Source organism: Canis aureus, chromosome 36, assembly GCF_053574225.1.
Source record: "Canis aureus isolate CA01 chromosome 36, VMU_Caureus_v.1.0, whole genome shotgun sequence".
Lineage (NCBI taxonomy): Eukaryota > Metazoa > Chordata > Mammalia > Carnivora > Canidae > Canis > Canis aureus.
This window is the reverse complement of record NC_135646.1, coordinates 17,101,166-17,117,214: the sequence shown is the minus strand read 5'-3', so window position 1 is coordinate 17,117,214 and position 16,049 is coordinate 17,101,166. Positions and strand designations below refer to the sequence as shown.

The 16,049-nt window shown below is 37.2% G+C and overlaps 1 protein-coding gene across 5 annotated transcripts in view; it reads left to right on the top strand.

Moving 5' to 3' along the window:
• PARD3B (par-3 family cell polarity regulator beta) overlaps positions 1 to 16,049 on the top strand; it is a 979,753-nt gene that overhangs the window by 594,556 nt on the left and 369,148 nt on the right. For all 5 annotated transcript variants that reach the window (XM_077885333.1, XM_077885331.1, XM_077885334.1 and 2 more), the window contains exon 15: positions 5,022 to 5,137. In XM_077885333.1, coding sequence (XP_077741459.1) covers positions 5,022 to 5,137 — 116 coding nt within the window. The remainder of the gene's footprint in view (positions 1 to 5,021; positions 5,138 to 16,049) is intronic.

The window sequence follows — 16,049 nt, the reverse complement described above, 5'->3', positions numbered from 1 at the left end:
GGGAGGGAACAACAATGGGAGGTGCTGAGGACAGTATCAGGTTGAGTGAGTTCAGTTGTGGATGGAGAAAGCCACAAACAAGGATAGTCTGGGGACTGGCAAGAGAAGAGAGGGTTGGCAAGAAGGAAGAGAGGAACAGCATGGCTGGAGAAGAAGGGGCAGAGCCAAAGACATTTTTGAGATGGAAGGAACAAATGTAAAGCTTTGAAACTCTTCCCTTTGGGATCTCGTGACCTGCACCATCCTGCTAGCTGCTGCGTTGCCTAGGTGACCGGCAGCAGCAGGGGGGTTTGGGATCTATGGAACTTGGGATGGAGGGAGGACTGGAAGGGAGCCAGGAGGGCTGAGCAAGGGAGGCTGCCCTGGCTTTCAAAAAAAAAAAAAAAAAGTTAAAAGCCCTCTAAAAGGGAAAAGTGGTGCTTTAGGGATGTAGCCAGTCTTGTGAAACAGAAAACAACTATTGCATGAGAAGTGAGACACGCATGTGATCAAACTTAATGCCTGTATCTTGAACCAAAATGACATCAGGAATTTACTGGAAAGTTACTTAGAGTTTTATGACACCAATTATTGGACAAAAGTTTAGAATATATGTGTCTAAATACAAAATACATAGAAAGGAAGTATATTTTCTACTGTGATATCTCAGGGAGAGTTTAAGGCAAATTAGTAACAGGTGGAATATATTGAGTTTTATTAAGAGTTTAGACAACATTTGGTTATTCCCTACATGTTCATGTTTTTTCTCTCTCCCTTCTCTCTGGATTCTCTGTGTCTGTCTCTCCCTTTCTTCCCCTCTTCCCCGCCTCGCTCCCTCCTCCCTTTCTGCATCTACTCTCACTCATAGTAGCCAATTGTTGAAGCCTATTCATGGATGAACACCTGAGACTTCAGATTTTTTTTTTTTTCCCATACCTCTCAAAATCTTCTTCTCCTTCCTTTTTATTTCTGACAGTTCTCCTTGAACATTCATGGCTGGGTCTTCGATGTCTTTCACATTCCTGATTTGTCACCACATTCAGGACACTGGCATATGTTTCATGCTACCTTTATTTATTCATTATGCAGCATAATTTGACATTGAGCATCATTTCTATTTGATAGATTCCCTGGTTGCTCATGCTGAAAACATGGCCTTTATCTAAAACATGTCTTTGGCCTGCTGTCAGCTTGCAGTTTCCCACAGCCTCCACTGCAGCCCACTCAGCCATGAGCACATGCTAACTTTCTTCAAAATTAAAATATGTCATATTTTCTGGTTAATTGTTGTATCACCCTTTCCCTCCAAAAATTTTCAATTTGTAGCATAAGATTACAAATGGTTTTACTAGTCTCACTTACTGTCTAAAATATTTCCACAGTAACTAATTCAATACTGCACCTCATTATTTAAGTCCACTATATGCTCATATTGGCTCTATTCCTGTAATTTCTCATATTACACTTCCCTCCTTAAATATCAGCCGTATCTTGCCTTATTTCTTATTTTGTACCTTGGCAAAGTGGGTCCTTCTACCGAAGATTTCAAAACATATACTTGGTCATATTCAAAGCAATGGCAATAGAGTATAAATCACTTTCATCAATTTAAGGGATACATTCAGGTATATATATAGTGTATATATTTGGACATTTGTTATATTTATAGGAAGCAGATTTTTATTTCTTGATTAGCTTTCATTGTATCTAAATATTTGTACCAAAAAATTCACTTTAGATGGATCCTTACTTGATGTTATTACATCAAGTGGCATTGCCACCTTACTTTTTTTTAAGTGGGGATGTGGATAATTGTTTTCCAGAAGTCTCAAAAAATTTGAGTTTTTGTATTTAATTTGCCTAGTTTGGTAAAGTAAGACAATAAAGCAGGTTAACCAGTATGTTACTCAGTTGGGTAGATTCCCATAGTCTCCCTTGAGCAGATCACTTTAAATGCAGTGTGACCTAAGTTTTAATGAGGAATATTCATGTTGGACCTAAACCACCTCCCTAATGGTTTTCATTGTAACATAGGGCATCTGTTTGGGTTAACCCTTTGATTTCCTTTTTACTTCATGGTATGTAGCACTCTACTGAAACAAAAAGCTAACGTAGAATGCAAGCAGCATAAGAGAATAAATGAATCTGCACAAAAAGGGAAACTTTTGATTTCTATAGAGTCAGTATCAGCCCACTTGTACCCCAGGCTGGCCACCATTTTAGCCACAACTTTTATGGCTCTGAGAAAGACAATGTTAAGAAACCACAGTCCTGGCCCTCACTTTGCCACTGGCCAACTGTGTGACCTTGGAACATCAGCCTCCTCTTTGGGCCTCCGTATCTTATCTATAAGATGAAGAGTTAGATGAGGTGACCTTTAATGCCTTCCGGCTCTTAAATTCTCGGATTCTGTGAAGGCCATGAGTCTTTCTGACACTAAAACCACATCATCACAAGAGATCAAAGGATGTAAAACTAAGTGCAAATAAAGGTCGAATAACACATTTAAAGGCAAGTGCTTCCAAAACAGCAAGGCTCAGGGGGGAAGCTCATGTTCACAGTAGCCTCTCAGAATTCTTCTTTAAAATGGGCCGAAACAATTGGAGTGTTATTGTTACACCAGGCCAGTGTCAGTAACACTGGTGGTGTAAGGATTTTTGCTCACAATTGGCATATTTGTCATCACTAGTTACCACATCTAATATACTTTATATATGCCAGTGGTTTTTATCTATGAAAATAGAAGTCAAATACCAGCAAAGAAGTCAAAAAAAAAGGAAAAAAAGAAAAGCTTTATAAAGAGTAGATTTGAATTTCTTGAGAAATTTTCATGAAACTATGTACCATTTCTTCACTGAAGACTATCTCAGGCCCTTTCTAACCTACAGTAATAAAAGAATTACCAGCTCACTTTTATTAAGCTCTCCTTGTGTTCTAGATACTACTGTTAGCATATACTGTTATCTTTATTTCTTACGACTCTACACATTCTAATACTGTCTACTGTGCATACTAGTACACAGAGGCCACACACCCTGGCACATTGCTCTGAAGTGCAGGCTCCTAACCATCACAACACAGTACCCTCAGCCACACTTGTGATGAACATAACATGAGGTATAAACTTGTTGGAGTCACTATACTGTATACTTGACACTAATAAAACATTGTGTCAAGCTTACCACAGTTAAAAATAAATAATATTGGGCAGCCCGGGTGGCTCAGCGGTTTAGCGGTTCAGCCCCGGGTGTGATCCTGGAGACCCAGGATCCAGTCCCACATCGGGCTCCCTGCATGGAGCCTGCTTCTCCCTCTGCCTATGTCTCTGCCTCTCTCTCTCTGTGTGTCTCTCACGAATAAATAAATAAAGTCTTTAAAAAATAATATTTTTTTAGAAAAAAGGGAAAAAATTAAAAATAAATAGAAGAGGGGGCTCTTAGTCACGGGTCTACTGAGACTTGGACAAAAGCAGAGAAAGAAAGAAACCTGAGAAATCCTATCAAGGACTCGCAAAGCAAAAATGTATGATCATTTGGGAAACAAATGCAAGTCTACTTATTTACTTGCTTAGTTATTTCCTAAATTCTTCTACTGGCACTTACTCTGTTCCAGAATCTATGCCCTTTACTTTACAAATCTTTATATTTTTACTTTACAAACTCATTTTATCTCTTAACAACCCCGTGAAGTAGGGAGTGTGGTTATACCCATTTTATGCATGAGGAAATTGAAGCACAGAGAGGTTCAGTAACGTACGTGGGTCTCACAGCTAGACAGGAGCAAAGCCAGGCTTGCTCTGGCATCTGGGCTCTTGAGCTCTGCACTCTGCTGCCACCTGTCATGGGTACTTCCTTGAGCCACTTGCTGTATTACAATAATGGAAGTTCATTTATTCACTCAGCAATATTATTATTGCTGCATTTTAATTTTAATATTGCTGCAAGGCAGTATTGAATGTGCATAACTAATGGGTTTCAAGAAAAGATTAAACTTATTTTGGTATATTTGGCTAAGAAATTAAGATCCCCTATACATTTTAGAAGGATTCTCATTCGTAAGAGTTCATTCTTTTTATTGTTGCTCTATTGTTTATAGTGTCAAATCCCAACTGTTTGAAAACCTCTACTTCAGTACTTTCAGATTTATCAGATACTTGATTTGAGTTTCACTGAATTTAAAACTCGAATAAAGTTATGCTGAAATGAGCCACCATATTAACTTTCTAAATATATGAGAATATCAAGGGAGAAAGCAGCTGTAATTTAATTTATGAAATTTATAAATATGATTTATTTCTAGACCAAGAAATAAGGCATTGTCTGTAATTCCCTTGTATAATCTCCTCCATCCTCAAGCAGAATAAATAAAATATTTAGCAGAAATAGAATTCTCTGAGATTGACTACAAGTACTAGGAAGCCTATAATGGGTATTTAATGTATCTGGTGTCTAAACTGTCAACTGTGCTTTTGATGTTATTTCCTTTTCATATTATTAATGAGCAGAATATTTTCTCAGTATTAACATTACTTTTAGGAAATAGGCCTAAATAAAATTGAAGACCAAGCCACTGCAGCCAGCAGTCTTTCAGCAAGATGGTTTTCTCTGAAGGATATAAGCCTTTCACTTGTTTTGAAAGAAAGGGCATGCTTAGCCCTCAGAAATCTCTTAACCCCGCTTTTAGGCTCTGCGAATATCTGGTGACCTCCTTTGAAGTGCCAGTTCTTTCCAGGCTCGGCTTTCCCATTTGAAGTTATATATTGTACAGCAGGATCCCAATTAGCAGAAATCAGTGAAGAGGAAAACATGATATTAGCCAGAGAATATTTTATTTAAATTGTAGAGTGTGATAAAATACATAAAAATAGAGTTGCTACATCTCATAAAAGCAACCTGAGATTCAAGAATCGGTTGATAATACATGGTTGGGAGCTAGAGAGGGAACAACGAGGGGCTGGGTTCAAAATGAGAACTGCTTCCTTTACGAAAAGAGAAAAAAAAATCATTCTAAATCTAAATACGGCATATGGCTTCTTTCCACAGCTCTGGGGTGGATTCGGCAGTATATTTTCCAGATCAGCACATCCACTTCAGATCTGTGACACCGGCCAGGCAGCCCGAATCAATGAATCTGAAAGCCTCAAAGAGCATGGACCTTGGTAAGTGAGGGTGAGTGACATCCAGGTCAGCGCTCCAGCCAGCCCATCTATCTTCCTGAATGTCCTCCCTTTGTTTCCTCAGCTCCAACCTTAGGGGGCAAAGTCTGCCCAAGCCTGGAGGAGGGGATGTTGGTCATCCCATCTTCCTGTCTCCTCTCCCACATTTAATTGTAATTACCCCCTTTTAAATGAGAGGTAAATGACATTTTTATAAGGTGGTCCATATAGGTCAGAAAAATGTGATTATTCCTTCCAGATGATCTGAATGCCATAAGCATCGGTAACTCGCCTGCCTTTATATTTGTACTCTCACCTCTGCTACTGTCTTTGCAGTTCTCCTGTACATAGCCTCTGCGGGGCCTGGGAAGATAATACAATTAACTGAATCCTCTTCCACGGGGTTTCTCATCTCGGCGTGCAATGGATAGGGATGGCACCAATGGGGAAGGTTTCTCTCTTTAAATGCCCATCTCCAGATCCTGTTAACACAAGAGGGGTAAAGGGTCCTTGAGTTTGTCAGATTGAGGGTGTCAAGGTACCCTGCATCCATGCCTGAACAACTTCATCGAGGTTCTCTTCTTAGCTCTTTGGGGAATTTCTGTATGACTTTCGGCTGCTAGGGCAGAGCAAGGGCCCTTGGAAACTGTTCTCCAGGTCCTAGAATGGGGGACCCCAGAGGACATCTCAGACACCCAAGCACATCGCTGTGCTCTCATGGGCTGTTGGAGAAAGATTGTGAGGAGAGAGAGGACTATGAGAGAAAGGTGAAAACTGCACAAAATAAATCCTCAGCAAATATTCATTGCTGCTGGGTGCTCACAGGCCATGCTTTGCAAATGTTTTCTCTTGAGATGTATTGCATATTTCATTAGTAGCAACAAGAATAGAGAATAATCAAAACCGTATGCTCCACAAAACAATCTGATAAATAGTGCTTATCGCTAACTCATTTACAGGAGTTAAAAAAAATGTTCAATCATGATGAAACAAGAGAAGTTGATTCTATTTTCTATAAATTAACTAGATTACTAGGATACATTTGCTCTGATCACCCAAAGCAAGAGAGGGATAGAAAGTCTAAGCACTAGTCAGAAAAGGGGATTTTCCCCAGTGTGAACCTTTGATAAACCAAAGGAATATTGTATGACAGTGACCTAGGCTATTACTAAAAATTTGAGGAACAATTTATTTTTATAAAGTGTTTGATAAATATTTTTTGTTCTGTCTTCCCAACTTCTCTGAAGAAAATAAATAGATAAAAATCTCTTAATTTAGGGCAAGAATATATTACTATTTTCCTCATTTAATTAAAACAAAAAGTGACCAGCAATACAGTTTCAAAAAAATCTCTGCAAAAGAAAAAAAAAATGGCATTCAGTTTAAGAAAGAAAAATTGCTGTCCAATTCGTACAAATAAAACCCAAGGCATATCCAGAAACAATGTACAATGTACAACCCAGAAATGTACTTCTGGGGTTTTTTTTGTTTGTTACTGAAAACTTGTTTTTGAGAAGTTTTCTTTTTTTACATTGAAATAGCCCTTCCAAAATATGTAGAATAGCAGTCACTGATTGCATTCTGTTGTACTTCTACCATAAATGACAATAGGAATGTTTGTTCAATTTACGTCACTAGGTAGAGGTCATAAGCTATTTTCTTTAGGACATGAGTGCCAAAGCTTTGGCTTAAATATACTGTACGGCAGAAGTGGTAAAATATGGTATAAAAACATTTCATATACGATCCAAGTTTGGTCTCTTTCAGAAAATGCCAGTTTAAAGCTAAGAGTCTTGCAGAGGGCACCGAGGGTCAGCATTCTAGAACCATTCTGAACCCTTGTCCCCTAGACAATTGAGGGAGCTCAATAAATCTGTTGGTTTTCTTAGTGCATAAACTCAGATGATGCCAGAATGGTAAACATTTCAAAGTGTCTTTCCTGTTTGGTTAGGTGAAAAGAATATTGTTAATTTGTTTTATTTTCTGTAAGTAGCAGTGGGCCAACATAAGGAAATAATATGTTTACTAAAAAGGATAGTAGCTATGCTTATAAGGATAGCAGGATCAAGATCCCATTTTCAAAAAGGGAAAAATCAGCCATCAATCAACCCACCCTAAGGTATTTAGGCTGAATATCAAATTAATGCTTTTGATAAAAAGCATTTTGGACCTGGGAAAAGAGCAATTTCATATGGTTCAAAATTTTGAAAAATAAAACCTTTTATTTATCTAGTATTTTATGTTGGATAGTTCTTCTATACAAAGTCTGCAGGACTCTTTGAAGGCTAATGGTCCCCGTTAATAGTACCTTTGTTTTTATTTCATTTTTGTTGCTGAGTCTAAGGTAGCATTTTAACTTGCATATTATGTACAAATTATTTTAAAGGTGAGTGAGTTCCATTTATTTAATTTCACTCATTTCAAAAGACAGCACTTGAATGGGGGGGAAGCATTCTTATCCTCAGATACAAATATGATTTAAAAATAGTTTGCTATGTATACATAGCACTCTATTTGTTGCACCATCTATGTACATATGTCTATATCATGTGTTGTGGTTTTTTTATAATAGTTGTATGCTGTTATGTGAATGAATCTGGATTTACAATTGACTTTCCGCCTTTTGACTAAATTTGGGATTGAGAGTTTGGGTATTTTTTTGGTTTGAGGTTTTTTTTCTTAGGGTATCTATTTGTATTTCACATTCTGTGATTTGCTTATTTATATCATTTGCCAAAAAAAATCGATTTCTTAATTTTTTATCTTTAGAATGTTGTAATGGGGGCACTTGGGTTGCTCAGTTGGTTAAGCCTCCAATTCTTGGTTTTGACTCAGGTCATGATCTTTCAGGCTGGGAGATCTAGCCCCATGTCAGGCTTCCTGCTCAATGAGAAGTCTGCTTGAAGATTCTCTCCCTCTGCCTCTCCCCGCAACTCTTATACATAGGCATGCACAAACGCAGGCATGTGTATGCGAGCTCTCTCTGTCTCACTACCTACAGTAAATAAATAAATCATCTTAAAAAAAAAAAGATGTTATATAATTGCAAACAATTTCTCACAATCCATTATTTATCTTCTTAGTTTGATTATGATATCCTTTACTATGAAGATTTTAGTCTCATGGTAAAAAATTTCCATCTTTTCCTTCATGACTTTTAGGTGTTATACTTATCACATTATTTTCTTCTAGTACTTCTAAAGGCTTTTAAAAAAATGTTTCCAATCTATAATATATTTATCCATGGTGTGTGAGGTGAAAAAATGTTTATTCAGGATAATAGGCAAATTATTAAGAACATTTCTTGACTTTTATATCCTTTCCCCATTAAAGCAGAATGCAATAACATTGAATACTAAATTTCCTTACGTACATGGGTCAGTTTCTAGACAAATTCTATTGATATATTTGTCTCTTCCATGCCAATGTCACCCTATTTATATTATCATGCTATTACAGTGTATTTTGATAACTTATAGGAAACACTTCCTCTGATTTTTCTTCTTTTGTAAAATCTCTCTGGCTCTTCATATACATTTACTCCCATATGAACTTTAGGTCAGCTCATCAAAATGAATTTAAAGATTAAACAAGAATGCTTCCACTGTGTGTGTGCACACACATGCATGTGTCCATTAATTATGACTTCATTGATGGATTCTTAATAGAAGAAATGTTTTTATCAAGTTTCATAAGTGTCCTTGTATCCCTAGCTTCTTAAAAAGTTTACTTGCTTATTGTGTTTAATCAGTAATGGATGCTGAATTTTTTTAAGTAAGTTTTAAGGATCTATACAGAATGACCATTCTGTGTATTTTGTCCTTTATTAATATAGTGAGTTTTGGTAATAGATTCCACAATATTCAGTCTTTGTTCTTTCTGAATAACCCTCAAATTTTCTCTGTACTCAAAACAAGGTAGAAATGAATAGTATATTATCTATGTTCTCTAAAATGTAGGTATAAAACTTACAATTTGATTCAGTGTCATTAATTCCTATATATCCATTATAGATTTTTTTTTAGGTTATTCTGCCTCAATATTGTGAATACTTTTGCTGGCATGCATGTGGCCACCTTAAGACGGATCAGAAATGATTAAAATGATGAATAGAAGGAAATTTATTTTTAAATAATTGGATGTAACTATGCTTATTCAGAGGGGTTAGGGTGTCATTTTCTGGGTTTTCCAGAAAATCAATCTTTTCCTACTAATTGTAGACTTTCCTCTATTTATTTAAATTACCAGAATTACTATGTTCAGTCTGGATCCCTTTAATTTGCTCATAATTGAGCTTGTGTGGGTGTTGAGTTGGAAGCTCTCAGGAGCTGAATAACACAGCTGCCTCTTTGGCCTTTGGCATAGGGTTTTCCCCCAAAGAGCTGCCCTTTTGGCAACATGCCAGAGAGTTACATTCAAAGACTTTTTGATGAGACCTAAACATCTTTAATTTCCAAGCCTGGTGTTTTATGACCCTGTAATACTATTTAAGAATTAATCTGAATTATTCAAGGGACAGCGCTTCAGTATTTTGGCCCATCCCTTGACCTAATCTATAGGCCTATTCAAAGTTCAGTTTAAAATGCTGTTCCCCACAAAGTTTTTGTTAGTTGTTTTGGATTTTGTGTGTGTGTGTGTGTGTGTGTGTGTGTGTGTGTGTGTTTGAGAGTTTTCACTTTTGTTTCAAATTGGCCTTCTCCCATTTCAGAAGGGTGTTCTGTAACATAGTTAGAGAAAACTGAAGACAGCACAGATGGAAGCTGCTGGCCAGCTGTCCTGCCTCTGTTCAATGAGAGGAAATGAGCTTCAAGTGATGCATGAGGCATTCAGACAAAAGTTTAGGAAGTTCCCTGACAATGAAGATCGTTAACATTCCATGTCCCACAGTCTCTTAAAAAAGTTCATGCACCTTGGATGACTCTAAGATCTATAGTTCAGCAATTTTATTTTTCTGTTAGTTGCTTTTTCTGACTTTTCTTAAGATGGAAAATGTTTGTAGATGCCCACAATTGAAGGAAATTATAAATAAACTGATTTCTAGGATCAACAAAGGTAAATAAATACTTAGGTCATGTTTTGAATATAACCCCCTCATACACGTCAGACGCTCCTCTTGGAGAAGTTAGGTGTCTCTAGTATTTGAGCAAAGATGGGCATGCAAAAAAGTTAATTAGCCCCACTCTTCTAATATTTTCTCCTTAAAATGATTTTTTGGCATGCATGTGCAAGTGTTCACAGGGACTCAGGACAGTCTCTGTTCCCCCTTCTTCACAAGGCTAGCTGCCTGGCCTGTATCTGTAGGTGCCCAGAGGTGGGGTGGAGAGTCAAGACTCTCCAAAGCCTCCTCCAAATCCTTAAGGCCTGCATGACAGGATGCCCACTGCCACACACACACACACACACACACACACACACAAATTTTTTTTTTTTTTTGTAGAGTGAGGTATTTCCATATGCATTCTTTGTAATAAGACAAAAATCCTGAACAGTAAATACATAGAATATTTATAAAATCATCTGTTCAGATAATTGTGATGCTGGTTTATCAGTTAATATATATTATGTATGCCATGTAATCTATTAATAGATATCTTAATGTAAGTTTGCATGTATATCAATGGATCGTCCTCATTGTCCATCAATAAGCAACATCTCTGATGATAGTGAGAGCTGCATGGTGTTGTGTAAGATAAAACTGACTCATTAAAAGAAAAAACAAAAACAAACTTGGTTGGTAAGGAGGAATTAATGGTAACGCTAACAGAAAATATCCATTAACTACCTGTGAAAGACGAGGGAAGAGTACCAGGACATAGTCAGGTGTATGTCCTAAGCTTTAGGAAGTCAAAATTAAGGAATTGCAGATAATGTTTATCATCCATTAAACAAATGTTTATGGAGTGCATATTGTGTACCTTCAACACTGAAGCTTCAATTAAAAAGAATGAAATCTTGCCATTTGCAACAACATGCAGGGAACTAGAGAGCATTATGCTAAGTGAAATAAGTCAATCAGAGAAAGACAAACACCATATGATTTCACTCATATGTGGAATTTAAGAAACAAAACAAATGAACATAGGGGAAGGGAAGGAAAAATAAAATAAGATGAAAACAGGGAGGCAAACCATAAGAGATCTAAACTCTAGGAAACTGAGGGTTTCTGGGGGTGGGGGGGATGCAACTAAGGATGGGCATTAAGGGGGGCACAGGATGTGATGAGCTCTGGTTATTATACTGCAACTCATGAATCACTAAATTCTACCTCTGAAACTAATAATGTAATATATGTTCATTAAATTGAATTTAAATAAAAAAATAATAAAACACTGATGCTTCAGGAGAAAATATGAGAAATGGTGTTTGCTGCATGTATCTAGATTGAAAGTCTAACAGGAAAGGAAAACCCAAGAGTTAAGGAAAGATTCCCAAAAGGAAATTCTGGCATGATGATGATAACTTATCTCCAAGAGGAACAAAAGGGAGAAGGGTGAAGATACCAGTGTGGCTGCTTCAGGAACTTACTGATAACCTTGGGTATGTAGAAGAGAGGAAGAGAAAAAAGCAAATGGTTAAAAAGAAAAAGGAAAATGGGAGAGAGTAGCAGTCGTCTAAAAGAATAAATGCAGGAAGAGCTGAACAGCTGCTTGAAGCTCGAAAAACCTGTAAGAGTTAGACAGCCAGGCTATTTTTAGAACACGAAAAAGAAAGTGTGTGAGGGGCCCATTGTTTAGAGCACCTAACAGCTGTCAGGTGGAACGCAGAGCCACCCGGTTCCTGTGTTAATTTTATCTTCATGCACATAAGAGAATGATGTTCAAACGGGAAAAGCATGGCTGCCAGCGAATGGAAGGAGGCAGTTTATATTCCTGCACACTAAAAGCATCATGCTTCTAGAACAGTGTCCCTGATCATGAGAAATTATGAAAAGTACACACCTCACACTGGAGAACAGGAAGCAAATTATCAATTTCCCAATTCTGATGAATTCCAGAAATGACTAGTGAAACTACTGATCCCAACACTGATCCACAAAGAATATCCATGTTTGTGAAATGAAAAGAAAAAGAAAAAGTGGTCATACAACCTCCATGAGAAGGATCTCAGAAACAACTGATGTCTCCTTTTCTTTTTGAATGTACTTCTAGACCTAATTCAGGGAAATATGATAGTTTACTTTGATCTTTCTAACAGTATGTCAATTTTTTATTGAAACTTACAGGCCAGGATGCCTGGGTGGCTCAGCGGTTTGGTGCCGCCTTCAGCCCAGGGCCTGATCCTGATCGAGTCCCACATCAGGCTCCCTGCAGGAAGCCTGATTCTTCCTCTGCCTATGTCTCTGCTTCTCAATTTGTGTCTCTCATGAATAAATAAAATCTTTAAAAAAAAATTTTTTTAAAGAAACTTACAGGCCAAATCATACAGGAGAGTAGGTAAAAGCATGAGAATGTCCATTCTAAAGTTGTGCTAATTAAGACTCATAGTCATCTTGAAAGGAACAATATAACATATAGGACTGGGTCCTGGGAGCTTCTCCTTACATTCTGAACAGAATTTGATGAAGAGTGGTGGTGTGTAACTTGAATGAGGGTGGTACGAAAGGCATTCTTACCAAAGTTTCAGTAGATGCTGCCTCAGAGAATTGGGTAATATATGAGACTGACAGAATTAGCATTCAGCTGATTTCTCCAGAACTCAAGGCAGAATTTAACAAAGAATGACTCATCCATCTCCCAGGCATTTGTTGGCTATCCACTATATCCCAGGCCATATCCTGGGTGAAGAAGACTAAAGCTCCTCTCCTGTGGTGTTTTCATGCACGTTGGGTAAATAGATGAGAGAGCCTTACTCAAGTAAAAAAAATCAGAAGACTTCAGATAGAAGTGATTTCTCTGAAGCCAAATCCAGATAGAGATGAAGACTGGGGAGAGGTGAGTCTACTTTAGAGAGGGTGATGAAACATAAAGGTGATGTCATGAAGTCAGGTTCAAAGAAATCAATTGTCCAAGTACAGGATTTAGGAAACTGGTATAATAACGGTGACTGAGGATGCCCTATGTTTTAGCTGATTGCCTGATATGGCCAACCTCAGAGGTGGTTCTGTGTTGCCAGATCAAGGAAGATGAGAGTTTCACTGTACTCTGGCCTCATCATAACACATCTATAGTACTGTATTTAATTCTGGGTACGGGGATCCCTGGGTGGCGCAGCGGTTTGGCGCCTGCCTTTGGCCCAGGGCACAATCCTGGAGACCCGGGATCGAATCCCACATCAGGCTCCTGGTGCATGGAGCCTGCTTCTCCCTCTGCCTGTGTCTCTGCCTCTCTCTCTCTCTCTCTCTGTGACTATCATAAATAAAAAAAATTAAAAAATTAAAAAAAATTAAAACAATTCTGGGTACGATATTTTAATAGAGACAAAAACAGGGTGGAATGCATCCAGATATGATAATGGGCCTAGAAACCATGTCTGATATAAAACAGTTGAAAGAAAGATATCTTGCCTGGAAGAGAGATGGCTTAGGAAGCATATGAGAGCCCTCCTCAGATATTTTCATGGCTGCTACGAAAAACTCAAATCTGGGGGCACTTGGGTGGCTCCTTCAGTTAAGCGTCTGAGTTCAGCTCATGTCATGATCCCAGGGTCTTGAGATCTGGCCCCACATTGGCTCTCTGCTCAGCAGGTAATCTGCTTGTCTCTCTCCCTCTTCCTCTGCCCCTCCCGTCGCTTTTGCGTGCGCTCTCTCTCTCTCTCTCAAATAAATAAATAAATAAATAAATAAATAAATAAATAAATAAATAAAATTATTTTAAAAAAAAACCCTAAAATCTGTTTGAAATTGAATCTGCACCCCAAACATATCAGGGGATGATGGCCACACCAGAAGATTCACCATATTTACAAGCTTTGAAATCTATGAAGATAATAACAGAAAAATGAATCCTTGTTTGTGGCATATTTGGAGTGCAAGGAAAAAAGTAGAAATAGAAATTCAAAATTCACCAGAATCGCAGAAAAGGGACCATAGTTTACTTTTCAGCGTTGGGTAAAGGATATAAGTTCTTTCCTTTTTTCCTTAGTGCATCTTAATATGCTTATATAGTTAACCATACAGGTTATAAATGAAGTGGGTGGCTAGGTGTTAAGTGAATTTACAGAAATTATTTATCAAGACTCAGGCTGATTTCTAAGAGATGTCACTGATGAGAAAAGAAGAACAAGTAAGGAGAACTTACAATAACTGATTTCACATACAGTAACAGCAATGCCATCCAAAGCAGGCCTCTTTCTAAACACGAAGAAAATCAATATTTGGGTCAACTAAAACGTAACATATAATTAAATTTTAGATAATTGCCACATTTAAGAATGAAAATATATCAAAGACTAGTATTAACATAAACTGAATCATAGAGATATAGATCACTTTTCTATCTCTGTAATGTAACTAGATCATTATATTAGATATAGAAGAATAATGCAGATTCCATTTAAAAGCAATTAGAATAACTATTTGGGTTGAAAGCAAATGCACAAAACTCTTCTGTATGTGAAGAACATGCTTCTGTTCCTGTAAGTCTGTATATGTGCTTTTTTCCTGCGTTATTTGCAATCCCTAAAAAAGTATTTTCAAGAATAATTTGTACTTTATGTTCATTATTACTATTAATTGGAAAACAGTGCCTTTTGTGTAGAAAGTGTACTTCTATACTACAGGAATACCTCATTTCATTGCACTTTGCTTTGTTGCACTTTGCATATACTGTTGTTTTTTTACAAATGGAAGTTTTGTGGCAACCCAGAGTTGAGCAAGTCCATCAGACCCATTTTTCCAACAGCATTTGATCACTTTGTGTCTCTGTGTCACATTTTGGTAATTCTCACTATACTTCAAGCTTTTTCTTTTTGTATTTGTTATGGTGATCTGTGATCAGTGATTACAATTTGCTGAAAGCTCAAATAATGGGTAGCATTTTTTAGCAATGAAGTATTTTTTAATTAAGGGACTTTTTTTTAGACATAATGCTATTGCACACTTAATAGATTATAGTATAAACATAACTTTTTATGCACTAGCAAACTAAAACGTTCATTTAACTTACTTTATTGCGGTATTTACCTTATTATGGTGGTCAGGGACTGAGCAGCAATATTTCTGAGATAGGCCGTTCTTTTATATTTTAGACTTGTCTGAAAGTTGTGTGTGGCACATTCCAGGCCACCACTCTCATACACTTTCCAACAAGCAGGTGCTCACAGATACCTTGAACACAGATGCTCTCATTTACCATTTTTGAACAAATGTCTAAGAAACACAACTCTCTTATATGTCCCTACCCAGAAAAAAAAAATCTTCGAAGCATGAAGCATCCCTTTTGATATACAAATACTTAACCTGAAGCCTAAGACATAAGGCATTCAATGCTATTTAGTAACAGTATCAATCATGGAGAAGTTAATGTTAGTGGTAGCGTCACAAGTGAGCCTGTACATCTCCTACACATTTTTCTTATAATTGGTGATAGACTTGGCCTGTTGATGTTGGTTAATTCACCTCAAGTAAATATTTTGAGAATCTGAAGAAGCCTGTGGGTTTTGTGTGTAGATCCTTAATTCAATCGCTAGGTCACAAATGGTGTCAACTGTTACCATGTGGTTTTGCACAACACTCATACCTTCTTAAATTGGGGTATTGCTTGGTGGAGTATGTAGAGAATTTACAAAATCAGTGTCTGGAAGAAGAACCCAAAGCTCTATTATCACACAAGAGATATAAAGAAAACAATAAAGTTTGGAAATACTTGTAATTGAAACATAACTAATGATATTATGCCAATAACCCATGCAGATCTTTCTTAAATTAGCCTCTATTTACAGTATTATTTGTGCTCTGATAAGAAAGCTTGATCAATGG